The 23,478-nt window shown below is 41.5% G+C and overlaps 1 protein-coding gene across 1 annotated transcript in view; it reads right to left on the bottom strand.

The window, feature by feature from the left end:
* The window catches only part of pcdh9 (protocadherin 9), a gene marked incomplete at both ends in the record, with an annotated part of 305,191 nt that extends 284,145 nt beyond the window's left edge, over positions 1–21,046 (bottom strand). Inside the window, one exon of the mRNA XM_080729603.1 lies at positions 18,011–21,046. Coding sequence (XP_080585729.1) covers positions 18,011–21,046 — 3,036 coding nt within the window. The remainder of the gene's footprint in view (positions 1–18,010) is intronic.
* Between the last annotated feature and the right edge of the window lie 2,432 nt (positions 21,047–23,478).

Raw genomic sequence — 23,478 nt, 5'->3', positions numbered from 1 at the left:
CTGATATATTATTGATTTCAGCTGTTAAAATTACAAACATGCAAACTTTTACATAAGTAACTAAATGCATTTGATAAAATTTTAATTTAAATATTCAGGATTCCAATTCAAAAATAGACGTGTTTTGAGCTTGTATCGGCTATTTTTGCAACTTTTGTGTGATATAGAATGACGAAGTAGGGCATTAATTTACAAAAGATTCCAACAGTATATGCAATGTGAGCCTCTGGAGTGACTGTGGAAATATAGTGGTCCTCTCCATCATCAAAGTTGCCCATGTATGCCCTAGTTCTTCATGGAATTACGCCACTGTGTAGCGTGTTCACAATGTAAAAGCAAGTCAGAGATGAATTTTGGCCCTATACTAGCTACAGTATTGTAAAGTCAAAAGAAATTTTGATGAGTCACTGGAAGCCAGTGCAGAGATCTGAGAATTGGTGTAATGAGTCCAGCTTTCATACTCTCTTAGAACTATAGCGTCTGCATTCTGTATGAGCTGTAGCTGTCTGAGCCATTTTAGGGAAAAGAAAACCAGTTGTCTAACCTACTGGAGAGTAGAAAAGGCATGGCTAACATCTTTTATGTCTTGTTTGGACATTCTTGCTATATACAAGATTTCAAAGACAGGGCGTCAAGGTGAGCGTCAAGGTCTTTCTTCCTACCAAAGAATTGTAGATTTTTTTCTTTCCCTGACAGATCCAATCATTGACTTTGATTCCATGCGCTTTCACATGTTTAACACTAACCCCGGGTCTCTCTGTGAAAGAGCCGTGTAAACCTTTGTGTCATCCATGTCATTATGGTGAGAGATGTTGCTTTTTTTATCAAAACAATTGTCAGGGACATGAAGTGTTGAATAGAAGTGTTGTGAGGATTGAACCTTGAGGAACTCCACTAGTCGTGCTATTTTGCTTGGATACGTCGTTTGCCAGTGATGACAATAGAACTTGAACCAATTTAGTTGGTTCAATGCCAGGACTATGCCAGGAAATACAATACAGTTGTCCAGTCTGTCTAGCAGTATTGTATGGTTGACACTGTAACAGTAGGTATTGCATGCAGGTCTAAGATCCAGTTACACTAGAATTGAATTCTTTTTTTCTTTTCTTTTTTTACCAGAATCAGACAACAACAAATGTTTCTTAGAAGCTTAATGAGAGCAGCCTCTGTGCTGTGAGGTGGCTGGAATCCAGATTGGAATACGTCTGCGGTATGTTATCATCATACAGTAGCTCCCATGGACCCCAGGCTACAGATCAAGGGTTTCCATGGAACACACCAGTGGACTGCTTTTATATTATACTGTTGTTATTATTATACCTGCTATCATTGTTATTGCTGTCATTATAGTTGTTACCGTACTATTGTTGTTGATGTTGCTTGCATCTCTTCCTCTCTCTCTCTCTCCTCCCTGTCTCCTATTATGTCCCCCCCCCCCCCCCCCCCCCCCCCCCCCCGCCCCCCTGGCAGGGTCAAGGCAGATGGCCGCCCACCCTAGAGCCTCCTGAATAAGACAGAGGTATTAAAGTCAACACAGTGGATAGGTCTTGTGACTCATCCTGGCTGTCTCTGGCTTGCATACATTTTAGTATACCGGGTGGCCAGACCTCCCCAGACCTCTCGCTATTGAAGAAGTACGTACTGCACATGCATGACAACTGTTACCACCCGGTTGTCATGTGCATCTATCTCCTCTACAGCCACTGGGTCTCTGACATCTGAATGTCAGGACTGAAAAACAACTATAAAGCACACACACGCAACAAGAAGTTTACTGGGCAAGGACTTGCAGTAGCAAATAGAAAATAAATCTGGGTGCATATTTCTATTATCAGGGCACGTTATTGTCAGGAAAGGAGAATGTGGAGGGAGAGAGGAGACCGGGCTGGGTCTCTATGTGTACAGGGAGATAGGGGGAAACCAATTTTCACTGCCTCCCTCCCTCCTCCCTAACACATCACCTGATTCAGCCCTTGGTAAATCTGCACAGCAGAAATCATTCCATCTAAATAAGCTAGCCAAATGTTTTACACCTCTGCATATTATTGAGTGGCGATAAGGCGCTCGTTCACCATTCTATGCAATGCGCCTGTCGTTTCCTTTTTTTTTTACTCTTCTCTTTGGCCATAACAAAGATGAGCAGGGCTATAGGATTCTTCTGAGCATGCAAGGACCGCAGAGATAGAAAGTGCAGAAATAAGGAGGCAGGAGTATTTTCAAACCCTGCCATCTCTTATACCCTTGACGATAAAACAACAGACACGCCATATTTTATGTTTGCGTTAAATATTCCCATGTGCGTCACCCTATGACAGCTTATTCTCTGGCAGATTTATCACAACCCTTATCTGCTCAAGTTTCTGCAACACCCAGACAAAGGCACAAGGCACAAAGCTAACGGCAGCGCGCTTATGCCCGAGGCATAAGACAAAGCATACAATCAATACAAATATGCAGTCTATACATTGAACAGCAGCAGGATGACACCCATCCTTCCAAAAGCCATACATCACAGCTTCTCATCTAATTAGCTCCCTGAAGAGCATTATTTGTCTGCTAATTCAGTCATACCACTTTTCTGTGCTCTCTGCCCGTGAAAATCACAGGCTCACAGATTTCGCAGTTCTCTTTCTTGTCATTTCTTGTCTTTTAATGCGACAAATATTTCCAATAAATTACTGTTCTAATGCCTTTACAAGTGTTTTTTTTATTTATTTATCATTATTGTTAAAGAAAAAGTCCACTCCTACACAAATCCCAACTTCTAAAATCTTGTAAAGAACTATCAGGCAATATCCAACTTTCTGGAGACCAATTTGCAGCCAGGCCCTGTAGCAGTTAAATAAGGACTTACTTACAGTGCATGCTGTGGTTTACTTCATTTAGCAGCTAACAGTAACGTATTAAACTAGAGGTTCGCGGGCCTACGGCCCGCTCACATCTAGAGTCCACGCCCGCTTCTTTACTAAAAAAAAGTTAAAAAAAAATAGTTCCGCCACAATAGTTCCCCCCCCCCCCCCAAATTTTTTTAAAATGTATTATTATTTTTTTATTACTTTTTTTTTTAAACTTTTTTTTTTTTTTTCTTTTTTTTCTTTTTAATATTTTCTTTTTTTTGTAACTTTTTTTTTTTTCAAAACACTTTTTTTTTGTTGAAAAAAACAGTTTTTTAGTAAAGAAGCGGGCGTGGACTCTAGATGTGAGCGGCCCGAAGGGCCGTGAACCTCTAGTAATGAATAATTGAGGACTGCTGTGCTGCCTTTCTCCATGCCGTTGTAAAGTTTCACTTTCGGTTTAGAGCCACGGGGACCGTAAGCCTCTCTCTCTCTCTCTCTCTCTCTCTCTCCTCTCTCTCTCTCTCTCTCTCTCTCTCTCTCTCTCTCTCGCGTTGTAAAGTTTCACTTTCTGTTTAGACCCACGGACTGTAAAGCCTCTCTCTCTCTCTCTCTCTCTCTCTCTCTCTCTCTGTGTTGACTTTTGTGTGGCGCTGGTGTGACGTGAGGACGTGTGCGTGAGGACGTCGGCACGTTTGCCACGTGATCTTCCTAGCCAATTGGAGTGCTGCATTTGGTCGTGTCTGAGTGATCACACACAAACTGACAAAAACCGCTGGCTGCAGTTCTAAAATGTAGGTATAGATGAAATGCAGTACATGTGTGTGCAGATCTACAAATAAACCTTATTATAGCCCAACAGGCAAGCCTCCCATCCATGGCCAATTTAGCTGATCTATAAATGGAAATGGACATCAGAAATAAGACTATTACCTCATTCAAGAATTCTCCCATAAACAATGTATAGGTTACTGTAGTATTGGATAATTATGCATGTGGATAAATGTAAATCTCCTGGGTGCCATGGTGGCTCGGCCATGTTATATTGACCACAAAACCCCTTCCTTTACTGGATCGGGATAATGTGCATTTCAGATCATCCCTCCTGTCTGACACAGTTCATTTCCCTGTCCAAATAAAAAGCCAAATGTCATTAAAAATTCAAATAAAATCATATTTAAACCTTTTATTGTTGTAAAGGTTAGCCCAAACCAACACCCTCACACCCATCCATCCACCCGTCCAGCGTCCAACACAGCAAAGATTTGGCATGGGGGGGGGGGGGGGATACCTCAGCATCCTCAGGCTCTAATGGTGATATCAAAAGATCATCATATTTGCACTGCTCCAAGTTATTATTACTGCTCTCTGTAGACGATCTGGTTAGAGAAGAAATAATAGCTTTCTCTGACATGAGAAGCAGAAATATTTCAATCATATAATTGGACTCATTGGTGTTCCTTTCGTCAAATATGACTTGTTACACTGTGAATAAAGAGCTACACTGGGAGCAAAGTCTATCTGTCTGTGATCTCCGACATTATGGCAGCTTGCTTACAGTTAATAGAAGAGACCAATTTAGAAGGCTCAAACAGTTGTGTCCTGTCCAAGCATGTGACTGTTCCGAGTTTCATTTAGTGGAAAGACACAAGGTGAAATACTACTTCGGTGAGGTTTCCAATGATCACAGATTTTTCAAGAAGTAACTACCACAGCTGATAAAATGGAGGCTATGAAAATGTAGCATTTCACCTAAGTCTAAATGTTTTTGCAACGACAAAGCTTATTGAACTCTAGCATACCTATTCTGGGGCGAACATTCAGCTATCTACAAACCCAACGAGTCGCAGGCTTGAGATTTTGTGTGGAGGGGAAAAAGTAGGAAGCCAAGTATAGACCCGAGGGGGACTGCGCTCAGCTAAGTATATATTAGGGTTTAAGTGGTTAAAGTGAACCATTTTAATGTTCATAAGATCACTTACTTAAAAAGGTAATAAAACGAAATGTGCTTTTGATCAGTATTATATACCGGTACTCTTATTATCGCATTTGGCAGCAACATTGATTGTTATGCTATTACTGAAGTCAAAGTGGTCCCTAAGGAATGGTTCGTAAAAATCTATTCAGAATCAGTTTTTCAATTTTTCAAAACAATGAGTTAAAATCCTACCGATTGGCATTGCTGATAGATTGCTGCTGGTCTTTAAGCAGTCTTTTGAATAGCGAGATTTGTGAACTGTTGCGATAAAAGAAGGCTAGAGAATGGAATACAACCACCCTAAGGAGTAAAAACCATTGAGTGACCTCTAGACCTACTGCACATATAAACAGAGCTGAGCAACACATTTTAAATCTGAGGCTTTTTTTGTATAGCCTACTATTTAAATTGTTGAGAAAAAAAGAAATACATTCCCCTTTTTCAACTGTAATAATATTTTGACACTTGCTTTGTCAATATAAATGTGTGTTTTCTCATGCCAATAAAGCGCTCCTTGACTAAATTGTTCATCCTGATCTTCAGACTGTAGGTACAGTGGCATTCTTTACTTTTGGTACAGTATGTTAATGTAAGTCTTAGGTTGTAAATGTGTGTAAAAGTAAATCTATATCTATATTTAGAGAAATTATGATAGGGGCAACACCAGGTCCACAGCACCAAAACGTTTAAAGTATTGCTGATTCTCATTCTTTTATCATTCAAACCTGAGAATATCTATCATTGCCTGCTGAAGAATAAATTCTGTGCAACTGCAGAAAATATATCTCGCCACGGTAACTCAATAATACCACTGTCAAAGGTGTGTGCCATCTGGAATCACTGGATCTTGCATCAATTGCACAAAATTTGGAAGCTTGGCCACATTGGATTGGCAGGCGGTGACAGCAGAACCTGTTAAAACTGCCCAGCGGCGCTTTTCAGCCTTTCCTTTTTATGAAAGGACAGGCACCATTATTATACTTCAGGGTCAGAAGTCAGATTTCAAATTCTGGTTGGTAAGAGCATGCAGCTTTTTTCTAAAGTAACCATATAGATGAGGTCAACCTTTAAAGCCTATATTTATTTATTTACCCCCCCCCTCTTCCTAGCACAAATGCAGACTAAGCTCTGCTTCAAGCTTTCAAATGGAGGGGACAGATTAAGCAGAGTTAGGCCTACTTTCCGCAAATATGCTGGTGTTGCACTTTGGTATCCTCGCTCTTCTGTTTCTCTGTCTTTCTATTAAACAATTATGAGGTTCATTCATATTTGCTTAAACACTTAGGCAGTGGTGGGAAAAAGTACTCAAATGTCTTCCTCAAGTAAAAGTATCAATACTGCAATATAAAACACTAATGCAAAATGTAATAGAGTAAAATGTAAAAGTATCTTTACTGCAATATAAAACACTAATTCAAAATGTGATTGAGTAAAAGTAGAAAAGTATTAGTATCAAAATGTACTTAAAGCACCAAAAGTAAAAGTACTCATTATGCAGAATGTCCCATTTCAAGTTTTCAAACTGCAAATCTTTTTGAAAATAGCAGACCTACAAGCTTTGTGAGCTTGTAGATGTCTATTTTCAAATGGCCGCAATGTATATAGGCCTGAAGTTGTTCATGTATTTTTTGTAATAATAACCAGTAAGACTCCCTAATCAGGAGATAAGCGACCGTCATGTCGCATACACAAACAGTTGTAGCCAATCAGGAGGGAATATGGGAATACTTTAGAGATACTGTGTACCGCAGATCTACAAAGTAACTAGTATGAATCCTTCTGTGATGTGTGATAGTGGACCGTAGCACGATTCTGGCAAGTCCCGGAAAAGACACGCTGTGATTGGCCAGGGGCACTTTGAGTGAGGCTTCACCCCCAAACATTATATATTTACTATTCTGCCCCTATCGGGACGTAACTCGAACGACGCTGAGACTTGGCAAACGCTCAACGCGGCGATTCGCTCGCTTCAGCTTGCTCAGCGGAGTCTCACGTGGATCAAGTCCGCTTGAGACGGCGTGCCTCCGCCGCGGTTTGGTCAGTAACTATCCTTGTTTTCTCACAAAAGTAATGGCGGTGTCCATGTTTTCTCAGTCATGCATTCAGCCAATGTGAACGCAGGGAGGGCGGCGCTTGCCAGAAGCGGCGCAATGATTCACTATTAAAGGTGATACACCATGCATTTAAAAAGTCCCAAAAACGTTTTTTTAAAGGTTTGAGGCTAAATTACCACTCCTGAATAGAGAGCCTCTCTCCTTTTTGAATGGCTCTCAGAGCATTTTCAGCTGCAGTACCACACTTTTTTTTTGAAAAAATAATATTTTTGAAAAAAATAAAATTTAAAAAACGGATGTCGCTGACGTCAGCGACGGCAGCAAATCTGGACAGCCTGTTTTGAGAACCCGTGGGATGCTTTTAACCTCCGCCTTCCCAAAACCAGAGAAAGACACAACGGTCAGAAATGAGACTTTGTGAGGATAGAAGGTGCTAGTGGGACCCCAAAAAAAGGTTTTAAAATAGGAAAAGTGAAATTTCATGGTGTATCACCTTTAAGCTTTTGTGATCGTCCTTGAATGAACTTAGGACCTAGTTCATACTTTTCACGTGGCAAAAACAGATCATCTACAAGCTCACAATGCGTTGCAAATCTTGCAATACAACATGCGTTTGTAGATCAGATATTTTCCCTATTTTATAAATGTTTTAAAATGTTTGCCATTTTCTGAATAGATTCATCTATAATGACATGCCCAAATAGGGACACCAGGTTTAATGTTGTTGGTTATACCGGAGAACTTAATTCATATCAGAGTATCACTAGATAAGGTCACTGCCACCTTGTTATAACCATGCTAACCACATTGTTTGAATCTGTTTCCCCTTATTTACAAAGCTGAACAAGCCCACAAGGGGGGGAAAAAGTACTTGGTTTACAGAAATTGGTCGAGCATGTTTATGTTATGATGATGGTTATAATGGTGAACGTGATGTGGGGTTAGTCATCATTCTGAGGCAATGAATGTATGTATGTATATATATATATATATATATCGAAAGATTTCCACAGGCATATAATCACTGTCCGGCAAAAACCTTGTATCTCCGTATTAACTTTCTTTTCCCATAAAAGAACACCCATTTTATACCATTGAATGACAATGCCACGAAAAAGTAGCGCAAATTCAGAGATGCATTATTGTCTTATAATGTCATGCTGGTGGTTATTTCCGATAAAGGATTCAGTCACATTTGAAAAGCTCTTTGTTTAACACAACCAGGAGGGTTTGTGATTCTGTTAATAACCACATTAACCCTAGCATCCATATTCTGGGGTGAACTTTCGGGGGAAATAGCAGCTCTACAATGTCACAATGTGCTGCATTGTGATGCAACGTGTTGTGAGCTTGTAGAGCAACTATGTTTGGTAAAGAGACTTGGTAATGAGTGGACCAATAGAGCCCTGGGAGACTCCAGTGAAACAAGTATATTTTATATTATTGTATATAGTATATTAAGTGGTTTTTAAAATGCTGCGCTACAATCAGGCAAGGCAACTGTCAGTAAAACACTGTTTGAATTCTCTGAAAATGCAGGGTTAACAACCAAATCCCTCTGGATGCATGACAAAATGCTGCAAGCAAGAACAAGAAAGAAATAATCGCTTTGAAACATTTATTATGAAATTATAAAGATATAATAGCACTGTTCAAAAAGGCTTTATATAAAACAGAAGAACATGGGTTGCAGGATACTGAATAATTGGGGGAGAATATACTTCAGATGTAATTATAGTACACCCAGCGTTAAAGAGAGAGAGGGGGTGGGGGGGGAGGAAAGATCAGGGGGGAAATAAATAAATAAAACAAAGCAAATAAATAAATAAAAGAACAAGTCCATTACAGTATAACACAGCACATTAGGCAAGATTACCAGGAGTTCCATTTACATGAAGCAGCTTGTATATATACAATACAAATGTACATTGGTGTGGCTTACAGAGTGTCAGTGAGCTATGGGGCCCAGTCAATGGCAGTCACATTTCAAGTCAAGTGTGCCTCTTTGCTTAAAGAAGATGGGGGGAGGGGTGGAGGGATGGAGGGCTTCTTTGGCTGGCAGTGCCGTTATCACGACTATTAGTCTAGACACTGCCACACGCTAGTGACGGAGCAGCGGCCCTGTCGTCGCTCGACGTAACAGCCCCAATGACGAGGATGTGTCTCCCTCTGGGACTGTCATGTCAGGACAGACAGCGCCGTTATGCCCATCTTTTAACCCCCCACCCCCCATTTCCTTTTAGAAGAGTCTAATGATTAAGGGGGAAGAGGACAGCAACAGAGAGAAAGTGGGGCCATGTGTTGCACACAAAGCACCCCTAATATGTCACCAGTAATCAGGACACAAAGGGGCAAACACGCCCTCTGTGATCTAACCCTGCGTGTAACGGCACTGACCCCAATAAAACATAGGTGAAAAAGAAGGTCTGGGTTGGAGAGGAGAAGGGAAGGGCAGGGGGTGGGTAGGGGTGGGCGATATGGAAAAATACAATATCACAATATTTTTCCAACCTGTATCACGATACACAATATTATCACGATTATTTGTCATGTTGGTTTCGGTAGATCTAAATTGACCCTTACAATTATGTAACTCTGACAGTATACAAATGAAACCAAATGGACCCTTACGGGTCCATTTGGTTTCATTTGTATACTGTCAGAGTTAAGGGGAGACTTTGACATTTTAATGTTTGAAAATTACTGATTCAGACCAAAATGCAGGTTCAATGAATCTCTGTATTAACAATTCAACAGGATTTTGTATAAGGCTCCCTCATTGTATCACGATAGATACAATATCTCTGAAAAGGCATATCGTGGAGATATTGTATCGTCTCAACGATATTTATCACCATATCGCCCACCCCTAGGGGTGGGTGGAAGAGAGGAGTGAGGTATGGAGAGGAGAGGTGGGTCGGTAGGTAGAGTAGGGGGGATCGTTCAAACAATGTCGTAGCATCATAACGGGTTCAATCTGGATTGTTCTTACAGACAAGTGAACGGACAAGAAACATTTTCTTCCACCCTTCTACTCCAGTGTATTTCATTTAAAAATGTTACATTTAAAACAATTACAACCCAAATGGATTGGTATTGAACATAAGTGCTGCAGTTCATCTTTTTTTCCCCCCTCCGTGTCGTGCAGTGTTAAAAGAATATGAAGCGATATTTTTTTTGTTAGTATGTCAACTTGATTGATTGCCCTAGGAACATGGGAAATGTGTTTGGTCAATTAGTTACAAACATGGAGATGAATTAAGTTGTGGCAGTCTCACAAAAGCAACAATGACATTTTTTTTTGCGCATGCGAAACTATTTCACAAAGCAATCCCTTGGAGATCAGTCATCAATCAATTTGCTTTGTGAAATAGCATAGATGGATGATGCTGACTTTTCAGATGAATGGGCTGCCATCCCAAAAATGATGGACAAAACAAAAGCAAAATAACTCAACACATGCACACATACATTTTGCTATGTGAGGAAGTATAATGAAATTTGATTGTATTGGGGGGGAAGAAAAAAATCAAAACTCACTGATGAAGGTAGCGATCTCCACAATCTTATGGAAACAAATCGTGATGGCAGAAAAAGTAATTCAAAGATTGAGACAAATATTTAATTCCTGGTAATTTGCCATTATCTGTGTGTGTTAAAGAAATTATGCCCTCTGGCAGTTAGACAAAACCAAACAAAGCTAAATAAATTCTAGTGGCACTTCACTTCTCTCCAGAGGAAAAATCTAAACATAAAAATCATCTCCAGAGTTCAGCCAGTGTAGCAAAAGGGAGCTTTGATTTATTTTGTTGTTTTGTGCAGACAAAACTAGATCCCCCTCGGGGCAATAATCTACTCTGTAGTTCTTATATCCACTACCTTACTATGGCCCACAATCCTTTTCATTTCCTTTTTTACCCACCTAGATACGGTGGATATGACAAGGCCTTCAAATAAATGCAATATTCTCCGCAGAACAAAGTCTCCATTGATGAAGTGAAACTTCCATGATTCTCTCAGAGTCGTCTGCTGACTGAATAATGTGTGGTGAAGATGACCACTGGATTTGGTTAAGATCTGCTTGTGTTCAATGAGAAATGTGAGTTCTTCTCATGTTATTGATGTTATTACATGTACTGTAACTGTGCTCTGCTGACGACAGAATTAATTACCATATACCATGTGATATACCGGTACTCACAGATGGAAATGATCCATCAGTTTGCTTTGATATAATTACAATAATGTACCTCTTACACAGACGCAAACAGAATGAGATTTGGCAATATGTTCTTATACTAAGAGAAAACAACATGGCTGTAAGAACAACTTAGGTTAGATATATTTCCGCCAAATAAATCCATCCAAAGATCACAATAAATAACGCTGACTAGCAAGATAGCCGAGATTACATTCAGAGATGGGATAAAAATCCTGGAAAATGCACACCTCCATTGGAGAGGTGTTGGCTTGGAAAGAGTGCTACACAGTAACATATTGAGTGATCATTTAACACAGGTACATTTTTACACTCAAGAGTTAAATGAACAGGACTGTGTGGGACGAGTAACTAGCTGCACACTTGTAGCTCCGATGCAAAGGCTAACAATATTGATATTTTTGCATATGAGCTACGTGTGTGGCTGCTCTTTCATTCATAGTTAGGTAGCAATCACTGTCCCCTCTTTCAATCTTTTCTCAGGCAGCCGAGCTGTGTCAGCACAATTTGGAAGATTTCTGCAACAGACTCTTTTCCCCTCAGGTGCAACATTGTCATAGTTCATTAATCTTCTCAAACTTCGCCTGCTGCCATCAGCCCCCATACGTACTACTAATCCCCTTATTAATGTGGCAAATGAACCTGCACAAGAACGACGACTCCCCCAAGGCTCCATAATTACAATGGTCTGTACAAACTCCTGTTTGCATAGAATGTCCATTCATTAAGTATAGTGGCAAGGCAGTACCAGTTACACCATAAAATCCTGATTGTTAATTTAGCTCTGAGAGTTTACAAATGGAACCAAATTTGGTGTGATTTGTACATTGTCAGAGTTATCACATCCTTAAGAGTGTGCTTGGTTCTATTTGTACACTCTGTTAAATTAACACTAAGGTTTCTACTGTGTAGACATCGCTTTCATCCACGGTCGTGCCCCCCTTTCTCTGTGCTCTAGAGTTCAACATACTCCACAAACTCCACTATTTAATGGGTTTCGTGTTTCTCGCGAGTGATACCGTAATTCAAGTCGCAAGTCTAATACCTTGGCCGCCGTCACAACAATAAAGTAAATGAACATGAAGAAGCAGCCTGCTTGGAGGTACTCTGTGAAAGATGAAAAAGAGAAGAAAAAGGTCTTTAGAATCAGACCACGAGTCATATATATATATTATGTCCAAGATTATTTGATCAATATTCACAGTGATAATTCATAGTCAAATGATCTGTGTATAACAACTATACTAACACACTTTCAATACCATGTCCCTGCCAGGGTTTATCCTGGCTCAGAATTAGCCTTTGAGGGCTGACTACAGTACATTTAATAAGCATGATCCACCCATGTCGCGACTACGTGCAATTAGTAAAAGCAATGAGCCAGTTACCTTATTTGACAGAAATGTATGAATGTATTTTACTATTATCTGTGACCATTTGATAAACACAAATGTCTAATCTGCTTGAGTAAAAGAAACTCTCAAAAAATAGAACATTTTAATAAATATGGTTGGGTTTGGAAGGGGAGAGGGGAGCGGAATTCTATCAAAGCAGCGGGTGATTGTCTAAAATCCTAGCTATTGATTTGTTGATAGCCAAATAACTGCATGTCTTGCTTGAGCCCCAAGAATACATATTGTATTCTCAATTCTTATACTTTTGGTGCTGGTGGCTTTCCTTTAGGGCAGGGGTGGGCAACTTTGATGATGGAGAGGGCCACTATATTTCCACACTCACTCCAGTGGGCCACATTGTTACTGTCGAGCAAAAACCTCTCATCTCCTGTGAGAGTAGCAAAAATAGCCAAGCGACAAGCTCAAAACGCGTCGCAGTTTGCTACTTTTGAATTGGAACCTGAATTATCTTTTGTTATTTTTGAACTGGGATCCTGAAATGTAACATTTTGATTTATTTTCAAATGTATTTAATTATACTTATGACATAACTTTATGAACTTAAATACAAATACATTGGACATGAAAAAGACTAACATTTTAATACTACTATATAGTCATTCAACTACAGTACTAATAGACAGAAGTAATTCAAGCGGATCAAGTTTTCATGTTTGGAATTGTAACAGCTGAAATCAATAATATATCAGTATTCTGATATTAACCTGCGGGCCGCATTAAGTGAAGTTGGGGGCCGCATGTGGCCCCCTGGCTGCCAGTTGCCCATGTATGCTTTAGGGGGTGGCTAAAAACTCTTTGGGGGCGCCAGAAATTCCTCTATGCAGGAAAAGTCCTGCCATGAGGAAAGGCAGTATTTGTGCTCCAGATGAACATTATTAGAGAAAGCAGTATAAGCCAACTACACTGTAGGTGAACATGATGTAACACTTTGGACTTGTAAGAAAATAACCAATTAACAGCTGCAATTAAGCGTCTTTACCCTTGAGATGTGGAGCTAATGTCAGAGTTAAGGCACTCTTAGAAGCACCGTGTCCAAACCATAGCGTGTGTCTCATGCATGTGTGAATGAGATCAATGCAGACCTACAGATTTTCAGAAACAGACAATGAACATAATTATCTTCGCATTTATGTTCAATTGTGACCAGAAAGAGACCGGGTCTAATAATGCCATGGCTTCACTGTGGATCTCCGACTTCCTGTCAGTCACCTATGACGTCAGGATATGATATTTAGGTTTCAGCCGGATCCATCTGCTATTGACTTCCATTCAAATGTTACGTTTAAAATAATAAAATATATCGTCACCGTCAGGAAGAAACCTTGTACTGTCTGTATCTCCAAGTTTCAAAATAGTATGTTCTTTCGTAAAATAAAGCCCTGCTTCACCATACAAGTGTGTTGCACAAAAGTCGTGAAAATAGCAGCTACAAGCACACAACGCTTGCAGATTGGGTATTTTCACTACTTTAAACCGTTTTAATAATAATAATAAAATGAGGAACGGTTTTGGTCATACAAGGTTTCCACCCGACAACGACAATAATGTGTGTGTGTGTCCGCGTGCGTGTGTGCGCGCGTGTGTGCGCGCGTGTGTGAAAATAAAAGCCCTCTGGCCAGTGTGCCCAAGAAATGACACTGATCAGTCCAGCAGTTTGTGAGATTAGCCACGTACTTACAAATAGACTGACAGACTCAGATACCCATTGCTGGATAGCTACTGTAGTACAGAGCCATGCCATAAAAACAAAACAATGAGCAACAAATTAAAATGTGAGGTTTAAATGGTGATAGTAGCTTCTCACTGTCAGTCAGCCAGCAAGTCCACACCGTAAAATAATTCGGAGTGTTCATTTAACTCTGTTAAATTTAAACGAACGCAGGATTTTGCTACGCATGTACTTTAAGTGCATTTAGGCTAGACCATGAGCTCTTTAGGCTGATACCATTGTACATGGTTAATTCCTAGCCAGCAGGCTAATGCTCAGTTAGTGAACCAAAACCATGTCTCCACTTCAAAATACTGACGGGATGTGAAGAACCTCGTGATAGAACAGCAGGGTATGCACTCTATTTCTTAGATGTTGCTCTTGCCTTCTGAATCTAGGACAGTGTGTACATGCCTTTTTTCCTCAGTGTTGTTTACACTAATATAAGTCCCTGGAGGGTAAATAATAACTGAAAAAAGGAGAGGAAAGACAGGAATTGCTCCCATTGCTATAAGCAGAGTCTGGAGTGTCTCTATAAGGCTGATTCCAGCAGGCCTTTGGCTGCCATGACATTATTGTAGATGTCTTGCTGTTTTTTTCCCCTGCTTTTTTTTACTACCTTTCATATTCTGTTTTCTGAAGAAGCTATGAAATTGTCTTATTTTTGCAGTTGTATTCTGACTACTTCTCTGCTGCCACTATTACTATTATTATTATTATTATTAGATTTTGTAGAGCAGTGATTATTGAGAATGTCAAAAGTCTTTTGTAGTATTTCTCTCTTCTCTTAATTTATTTCAAGTACAAACTATGTTAACAGGAGTTCTGTAACAGCGTTGGTAACTCATACTCTAGTCTAGGTCATGGAGGTAAATGCTAAACATATTCAATATTTCATATAGTGCATGCTTTGGATGCTATATAATATGGCGCAATGCGGCACCTTCCTGACCTTATTTACAATATAAAAGACAAAGTAATATTCTATCATTAAAATGCTGGCAATTATATCATTATCAATGTATCCATTCTTATCCTCCATGACATTACTTGACCTCTTGAGAAGTATGCTCTAACTACAATCGATACAATGAATTCCCTCTGGATCTACTTTGAAAACACTTTAAGTGTATTTGTTTTCAAACCACTTGAGGAATCTGCTTAAGAGATAAGGAAATAATGTGCAGTGCACATTTGAGGAACTGCCAACAGTTGATTACTTGTGATTGTCTTAATTGGATATGTTAGAGTAGACTTAACACAAAAGTGGACATTATGCACGTAAGACGCTGACATCAATGTTCGTTATGGCATTGGTTCTCAAAGTGGGGTATGGGTAACCCCAGGGATCTCTAAGGGGTTTCCAAGAAGGAACAGTTTAAACAAGTTTTTATTTTTTGGTTGTTAATCTGCAATTTTTTAAATTATTTTGACAAGTGTTCTCTTATGGGGATCCTTGGCCTAAAATCTTCTCAATTGGGATTCTGTGGCCAAATACATAACAATGTGGAAGTCCTTGGCATGAATATGTGTGAGAACTACTGCCTTATGGAGTGGAGATGTCATTAAAATGACAATATAAATATGATATTGTAAAAATACAACATTTTAACACAGCTGCTGGGTCAATCTAAGCTCCATTATCCATTATTAAGAACCTGGAAAGCATAAAGTTATCTTTAGTTTTTATAGCTATAAAGGTAAAAAAAAAAAAAAGCAGGGATGGATGTACTACACTTATTAACTAATGAATTGTTTAAACTTGTACAGCGTGGAATAGGTAGAGGGGGAGTAATGGGTGAGGTTAAGTAACTTATAGTAATTGCAAGCTTATAGATGGGCTATTTTTCCCAAAGATACATGGTGTAGAGGGAAAATGTTGGCGACCTACAGTAGAATAGACGCCTGGAGGATACCGGTCCAAAAATATAGGGATTAAGTTATTGAAAGATTAAACGTTACAAAGACCATAAAATGACACTTTTCTATCAAAGAAATGCCTGACCTGCAGAGGCCGTTATGTACAGTATTTATACTATCAATGACAATATACAGCACACACTAGCGCTGTTTGTGTGCCGCTTTGAATCATCTGTCTGAGCTATTGATCCCAATGAATCTTGTGTTGAATTGTGGGATGACTGAGGGAATCGATGGAGTTGTGCTTACAGCATAGTGTCATATCTCATGTGTCCACCCCAGGGCTATATTCTTCCCCCACCCATTTCATTGCTGTCTGTCAGACAAAAAATACAAAAGCACACTCACACACACACACACTCATGCACACACACACGCACACGCACACACGGTCTGTGCCAGAAACACTAACAAACTGAATGCCGCTTTTGACTGCTGCCTTTCAAGCGGAGACGTGGTAAATGCAACCTCGGACGCGGTGACCCAGAGGCATGCATCAATAGGAGTCACATAGTGTCACCCCTGTAATGCCACTCTCTCTTCCGGATAGATCTTATCACTCACATCTCTAACTGCCATTATCAATCTACCCTGTGCAATCTCTGCATCGTTAGGCAAGAGTATTTCACCAAGAACAGCATCACAGCCTGCCCCAGCTTTCTCCTCCTCCCTTGCATTTAAGAAGCCTGCTGCACGTTGGCGCAGTGCCAGGTTGTGCCAAGCAGAGCAACACTGCCACCTAAAGGTATAGTACCACCCCCTGACCAACCTTAACACTCTCTCCATCTCTAGCCCTAAATGCAACTCTTGCAGTCAGTCGCTCCCTCCCTCTCCTCTCCTCTCTCTCTCTCTCACTCTCTCTCTCCCTTTCCTCCTCCACGGCCCACGTTTGATCCACATGCGTTTTGTTAGATTAGGACTGTGTGTTGTGTTGGGATGCATTATTAGGAGAAAATTAATAAGGCTTTGATAAAAAAAAGAAGCGGTATGGATTATAGTGATATTTGAAGCTCATTATTCGCTAATCCCTTTTCAATTGGATGTGTATCAGGTTCCAGACAAGCTTCACTCAGTTTGCTAGTGTGGAGGCATTTAATTCAAGCCTGGATGAGGTGGCAAAGTCTGGAGTGACATTCAAAATTCATCACTGATTGTTGACTGTGCTATGGCTGCTATAATTACTGCAGGTGTAGAGAGAATTGGTATTATATTGCAATACACAACAAAACAAACAAACAAACAAACAAACAAACAAAACATGAGTACACTCAAAATATTATGAAGGGAGAGGTGAAAAGTCAACTCATTTTTGAGGATATTGGGAAGATAAATGGTATAATGATTCGCTGAGGAACCATAATGTTATAATTCATATTCCATGAGGCTGGAATGAGGCTCCATGAGGCTGGCAATTAAATGTGTTGCAGCTATATACTAATAATAATTAAAGTGACAATTTGAGTAGATAGGCAAGAAAAAAATGTTTCTTTCACAAATGTAGAGGACATTGTATCACAATTAATTGTATGCTGGTACAATTTACCATTTAACTAACCTCTGGATGCTCACAAAGGTTGCATGCCAACAGATGCTCACCTACTTGCATTTTAACATATATCCTAAAAAAACAAAACATCAGTCTCTAGCTAGTCCCAAAAAAAAGTGTGATCTCTCAGTCCATTATCAACTGGTCAATTGTTGTTTTTCTCTCTGTTTTACAGTTTGAATAATAGCAGAATTTAATGAAGTAACAAGTCTCCAACTCTCTTGGTGTTGTTTTACAGTAACTTAGAGTGGGTCCCTAATCTATACTGGCACTTCAGCACTGTGGAACAGGGCAATTATAGGCAGTACTTATAGACCAGTAAAAGTGTTCCTTTACCTGCTGTCTGGTGTGCATCGGCCCCTTTGTCTTGAAACCTCCCTGGGAGCTGCACTCCGAGGCACTGAAGTGGTCTGAGCTAGTGGACGACCTCTTGGAGAGGGTGTCGCAGCCCCCAACAAAGGTGTTATCCAATGGGAGCTCCTGAATCACGTGGTGCTTCTTCACAGAGACGGGCGTGTCAGCCTTGAGGTGAAAGGCCGACTGCGGGGATGCCGATTTGTAGTGGCGGGCCAGGTCTGGGCTGCTGGGTTTGAAGGTCGTGGTGGGCGTGGCGTTCCAGTCAAAGCGTCCAATCCCTTGCTCCTCCAGCTCGGAGGGAAGGCTGATGGCTCCGTTGATTGGCTCATGGGCGGGGTCGTCGGGTTTGTTCTCCTCTATGGTGACAAAGTTTAGCAGGGAGCTTTTGGGCGACTTCCTTTTCTTGCGTTTTTTCTTCTTATTCTGCTTGTTCTCCGTGTTGGGCGACATCCACTCAGCACCCTGCTTCTTCCTCTGAGCGGCCTTGAACCTGGACGCATGGCGGCAGCGGAGCAGCACAGTGACAAAAATGACAATAACCACCACTAGGGCCCCGGTTACGAAGGCTATCATTATGGTTAAATAATCACCACTTTGGTAAGTCTCACTGCTCTCGCCAATATTCCGGTCAATAGGCGTCTCCATAGTGCGTCGGATGAGGTCATAAATAAACGTGGAATTGCCCACTGTGTCATTCACATATAGAAATACCAGCACCAGAGTGTGAAGGGACCTGGGATAGCCCAGGTCACTAATATTGACTACTAATCTGTGCAAGCCTATGTCAGTCACCACTGGCTTCTCCTCCAGTGTGATATTCCCTGTGACAGGGTCAATTCTGAACAGGCCCTTGTTGTTGCCGCTCACAATAGTGTATTTAAGTTCTGCATTCATCCCTGTATCACCGTCGACCGCGAACACCTCCGCCACCACCGACCCCGGAATAGAGGAGAGGGGCACAAGTTTGAAAGAGGTGTTAGATGGGGGATAGATGACAATGGGCGTGTTGTCGTTGACGTCGATGACATTGATGGTCACCTTGGCGGCTGATGAACACGGCGGCCTGCCACTGTCCACAGCCCTGACGTCAAACGTGTATGAGCTCTGCTGCTCCCTGTCGAATGACACGTTCGACTTTATCACCCCCGAGTATGGATCCAGGATGAAATTCTCATTGTCATTCAGTATAGAAAGGGAGACAGCAGCATTCTCCCCTGTGTCTGCATCTGTCACAGTTATCACCCCTACAGTGCTGTATTTGGGAAGATTCTCAGACACAAAGAACTGAAAGTGGTTGTGCGTGAACTTGGGGTTGTTGTCATTCTCGTCCAGGATGGTGACGATGACGGCGGCCTGGCTTTGCAGCGGCGGTGTCCCGTTATCCCTGGCCGTGATGGTGAACAGGAAGCGGTCCTGGTCCTCGCGGTCGAAAACCCGGGACGCGGTCAGGACCCCTGTTTTGCGGTCGAGGTCAAAGAAGGATGCGTTCGGCCCCAGCTGATAGACTATCTCTGCATTCTTCCCACTGTCCTCATCTGTGGCACTCAGCGTGGTGAGGAACAGATCGCGTTTGTTGTTTTCCATAACAGCCAGCTCAATGACAGGCTGAGTAAAAATAGGTGGGTTGTCATTCTCATCCTCCAGCCTTACTCTAACCAAGGCGGTCTGATTCAAGCTCGGCTTTCCAGAGTCAGAGGCCACAATCTTGAAGTTGTATTCTTTAGTCCCCTCGTAATCAAGCAATGCAGATGTCTCTAATAAATACTGGTTGTCATACACTGCTTTGAGGTGGAAGGGCACGTCCTTCTCTATGAAACAAATGACCTTGCCATTGATGTCTGTGTCTTTGTCCGATACAGTGATGAGAGCTATCTTGGTATTGATAGGATCCTTCTCAGACAGGAAAACAGTGCCATTAATAGGACTGATTATATATCTCAGGTCTACGTTCGGTGGATTGTCATTTACATCTGTCACATTTATTGTAATAGTAGCTCTGGCTGGGCTGGAGCTGCCATCGCTAGCTAAAACAGACAGCTTATGAATAGCAGTCTCTTCTCTATCCAGAGGTCTCTGTACCGTTATAAGGCCGGAGGTTGTATTCAATGCAAAAAGTCTCTTTGTGGCGGGCGACACCTGAGTCCCAAAGACATACCTGATCTCAGCATTTGCCCCTATGTCTGCATCTGTAGCCTGGAGCTGCACAACAGACGTGCCAATAGCAGAGTTCTCTGGTATGTGCACCTCCATCTGACTCTCTTTAAAGACGGGTTTGTTATCATTGACATCCGTTACTGTAACTTGGAGAATGGCTGTGCTGGACTTCTGTGGGCTGCCGCCATCCTCCACCTTGATCTTCATCACATACGTGTCCTTCTGCTCTCTGTCCAGGTTTTGCTGCACAATGAGCTGGGGCCACTTCTCCCCCTCAGGCGTTTCCACAATGTCTAAGCCAAAGGCACTCTGCCCGTTGACAAGCTCATATTTGTGGACACTGTTGGGGCCCGTGTCTGGGTCAGTGGCAGAAGGGATGGCAAAGCGACTATTGATGAGCGTGTTCTCCGGTATGGAGATGTTGATGACGGGGGATGGGAACATGGGGGCATTGTCGTTTGTGTCCTTGACTATGATTTTGATCTTAATCAGTCTGAAATAATCATTGGGCAGGATGACCACTTCGATTTCAAACGAGCACTCGCTGTCCTCGAACGAGAGGCCAGGGCACAACTTCTCTCTGTCAATTCGGTTGGCCGTGGTGAATATCTCGCCCGTGCTGCTGAGCACTCGAACAAGTGGGTTGTCTCCCGCTTTGGAAACCAGCCTATACACCAGATTAGCACTCGCTCCAGTGGCAGCATTCGTATGTGAAATGTTTAGGTCCTTTGGTATGTTTCCGATGAGGATGTTTTCCTGCAGTTCCTCTCTGATAGGATAGATTAGCTCTTGAGCAACTGAAGGGTCTAACCAAAGGCAGGCGAGAAGGGCAGCCAACAGGTAAAAGTCTTTTAGATCCATGGCAATGCTTCAATGGTTTCCAGCCTTCACGAGTCAAAAGCCTATGAAATGTTGCAGTCAGTTTACTCCCAGCAAATGAGGGCAGGTGAGGTGTCTTCCATGGACAGACCTAGCAATAGATAACAATTAGATTGCATTCAGAAACCTCATCATAGTACAAGAATATATATATTTATATATATATATATATATATATATATATATATATAGCCTATATTTTTCCCAAAACATTGTTATTTTTGCATAGTCTATATACTTTAAGCTGTCATTCCCTTTTAAACAGCCTAATCAGTTCATACAAGAGCAACGAGAAAACACTGCAGCAACCATCATTTAGGCGGCCATGCATGCATTCAAGTCTCTTCGCCCCATTTCTCAATCTTCCACACATTATGGTCAATGAGAATCTTGAACGTCTCTTAACCTCTCTGCGACTGAACTTCACACAGCGCCTTATATGACGGCAACGGTAGCCCACACTTAAATCACCGCAATTATTATTACTACAGCTGCAGTTTAAGCTAGCAACTAATGCATCAATGGAAAAGCAAATAATCCTAGTCAGTATCATCAACATTTTAATTCATATCTGGCAGCTAATTGTAGGCTATAATCAACCCCAAATTATTATTTTATTATTTTACCGGAGAGAAATATGAAGTCAGCTCATAGTCTTCTCACCCAGTTTCTTCCACGAAGAAAGCTTTCCCGTAAAGAAAAAAGAAGGTTAAAAAAGAGCAAATAACCTTTTGATCAGTGTCGTTGGATCCGTGGTTTTAACACATGATGGTGATGATCTCTTCTCAGTGTGCGTTCGTTCACAGCTTCAACAACAGTTTTCAGTTCAAAGCAGCTCAATTCAATCCCGATTCCCGAATATAATGTCGCAGAACGTTTTTCCCCATTTAACTTCAAGAACAGACGGGGTCAGAAGAAGAAGGACTGCGGCTGTCAGCGTTCCTCTCCAGCAAACACATTGGCTTGAATCGGTCCGAAAAAATCATTGCACATCAGCCCCGGGCTCGTAGGTTTCCAAGAAACACGCTTTCCAATTCCGTCGGGCTACCTGTTTAGGTGACAGCGCCGACAAACTAAATGCGAGAGCAGCAGCCACTCTTCTTGTCCCATCATGTGTCAAGTTCACAGGGTTCCATCCTCCCAAAAATCCGCGGAAGTCATGATGACTATAAAACCGTTAGGGTATAAAAATCATGGAGGCAACGGTCGATCCGTTAATGATGAACACCAACTAAAGTGTGCTCAAACACGCAAGCACCACCGGTGGAGTGTCTAACGGTCGGTTTATCCTTGCACTCTCCCTCCTAGAACAGAATATGTTGCACTATAACTCTGTGTAAGCCCATAGGGGGGTGAAGTCTACACCATACTGACGCCCCCCGACCTCCGTCATTGGACACCGTCTCTCATTGCAGCAGCGTAGGCAAGCGGGGCAGCGACACGATTGGTCGACGGTAACGTCACTCAATGCAGACAGAGGAGCTGTCCACGGTTAAATGCTCCGTGAGATGCTGCAGGCTGCGGAGATGCGTTTTAACGGTCCCCATGCAAAACCCCGGGGATGGGTGTGATTATTACAGAGAGAAAATAATCGGAACGTGCTTCTCAAACTTTTTCATGTAAAGGACCCCCAGATTGACACTTATTATCCCGCGGACCCCCCCCATTTGAAAAGATATGCAAGGATCCCCATAATATAAAGAGAATATGTTTACGGCTCTAGCAGTGATTCTGATCCATTTCAATTTCAAGGACACCCAGTTTGACATGCATTAAGGCTACGGAGTACGGACCCCCCTTTAATGTCGGGATCCCACATTTTATTGTAGGCCTACAATCAATGTTAATTTAACTCTGAGTCTGAGAGTCAGTGTACAAATGTTACCAAAATACAGACCCATAATGGTCTATTTGGTTCCTAACTATCATGTTGCTGTGGACCCCCTGGAACTCCCTCAAGGACCCCTGGGGGTCCCCGGACCCCACTTTAAGAACCAAATAGGCTAATGCTATATATGTTACTGTCTGTGTTGTTCATCTGAATGCAATATATGTGTGGCATATTTAGTTAATGTAATTGACAGTAAGGAACACATGGGAAAATCTAAATCAGATGCTTTCTGTTTCTGGTAAGCAAGTCAGGTTGTCATCGTTGCATGGTATTAGGATAAGGAATAAGGATGGATGCGCAGCACATTAACGACTATGTCAAAGCTATCGAACTAATTAATTCTCATAGATTTGGCCCATCTGGAATGATCATAGACAAGATAACAGTGGAACAATGGAATAATGTCCTTCTCCTGATATAAAGTCATTGTCTGGCCATGGGCTCTGCTGCACGGGCGCATATTCATACTGATGTCCGAGATAACCTTGGGTCCCTCGATCCTGACGCTCATTATCATTTGTTT

Source organism: Nannobrachium achirus, assembly GCF_963921795.1.
Source record: "Nannobrachium achirus genome assembly, chromosome: 7".
Taxonomy (NCBI): Eukaryota; Metazoa; Chordata; class Actinopteri; order Myctophiformes; family Myctophidae; genus Nannobrachium; species Nannobrachium achirus.
This window is presented reverse-complemented; position numbering and strand designations above follow the sequence as displayed.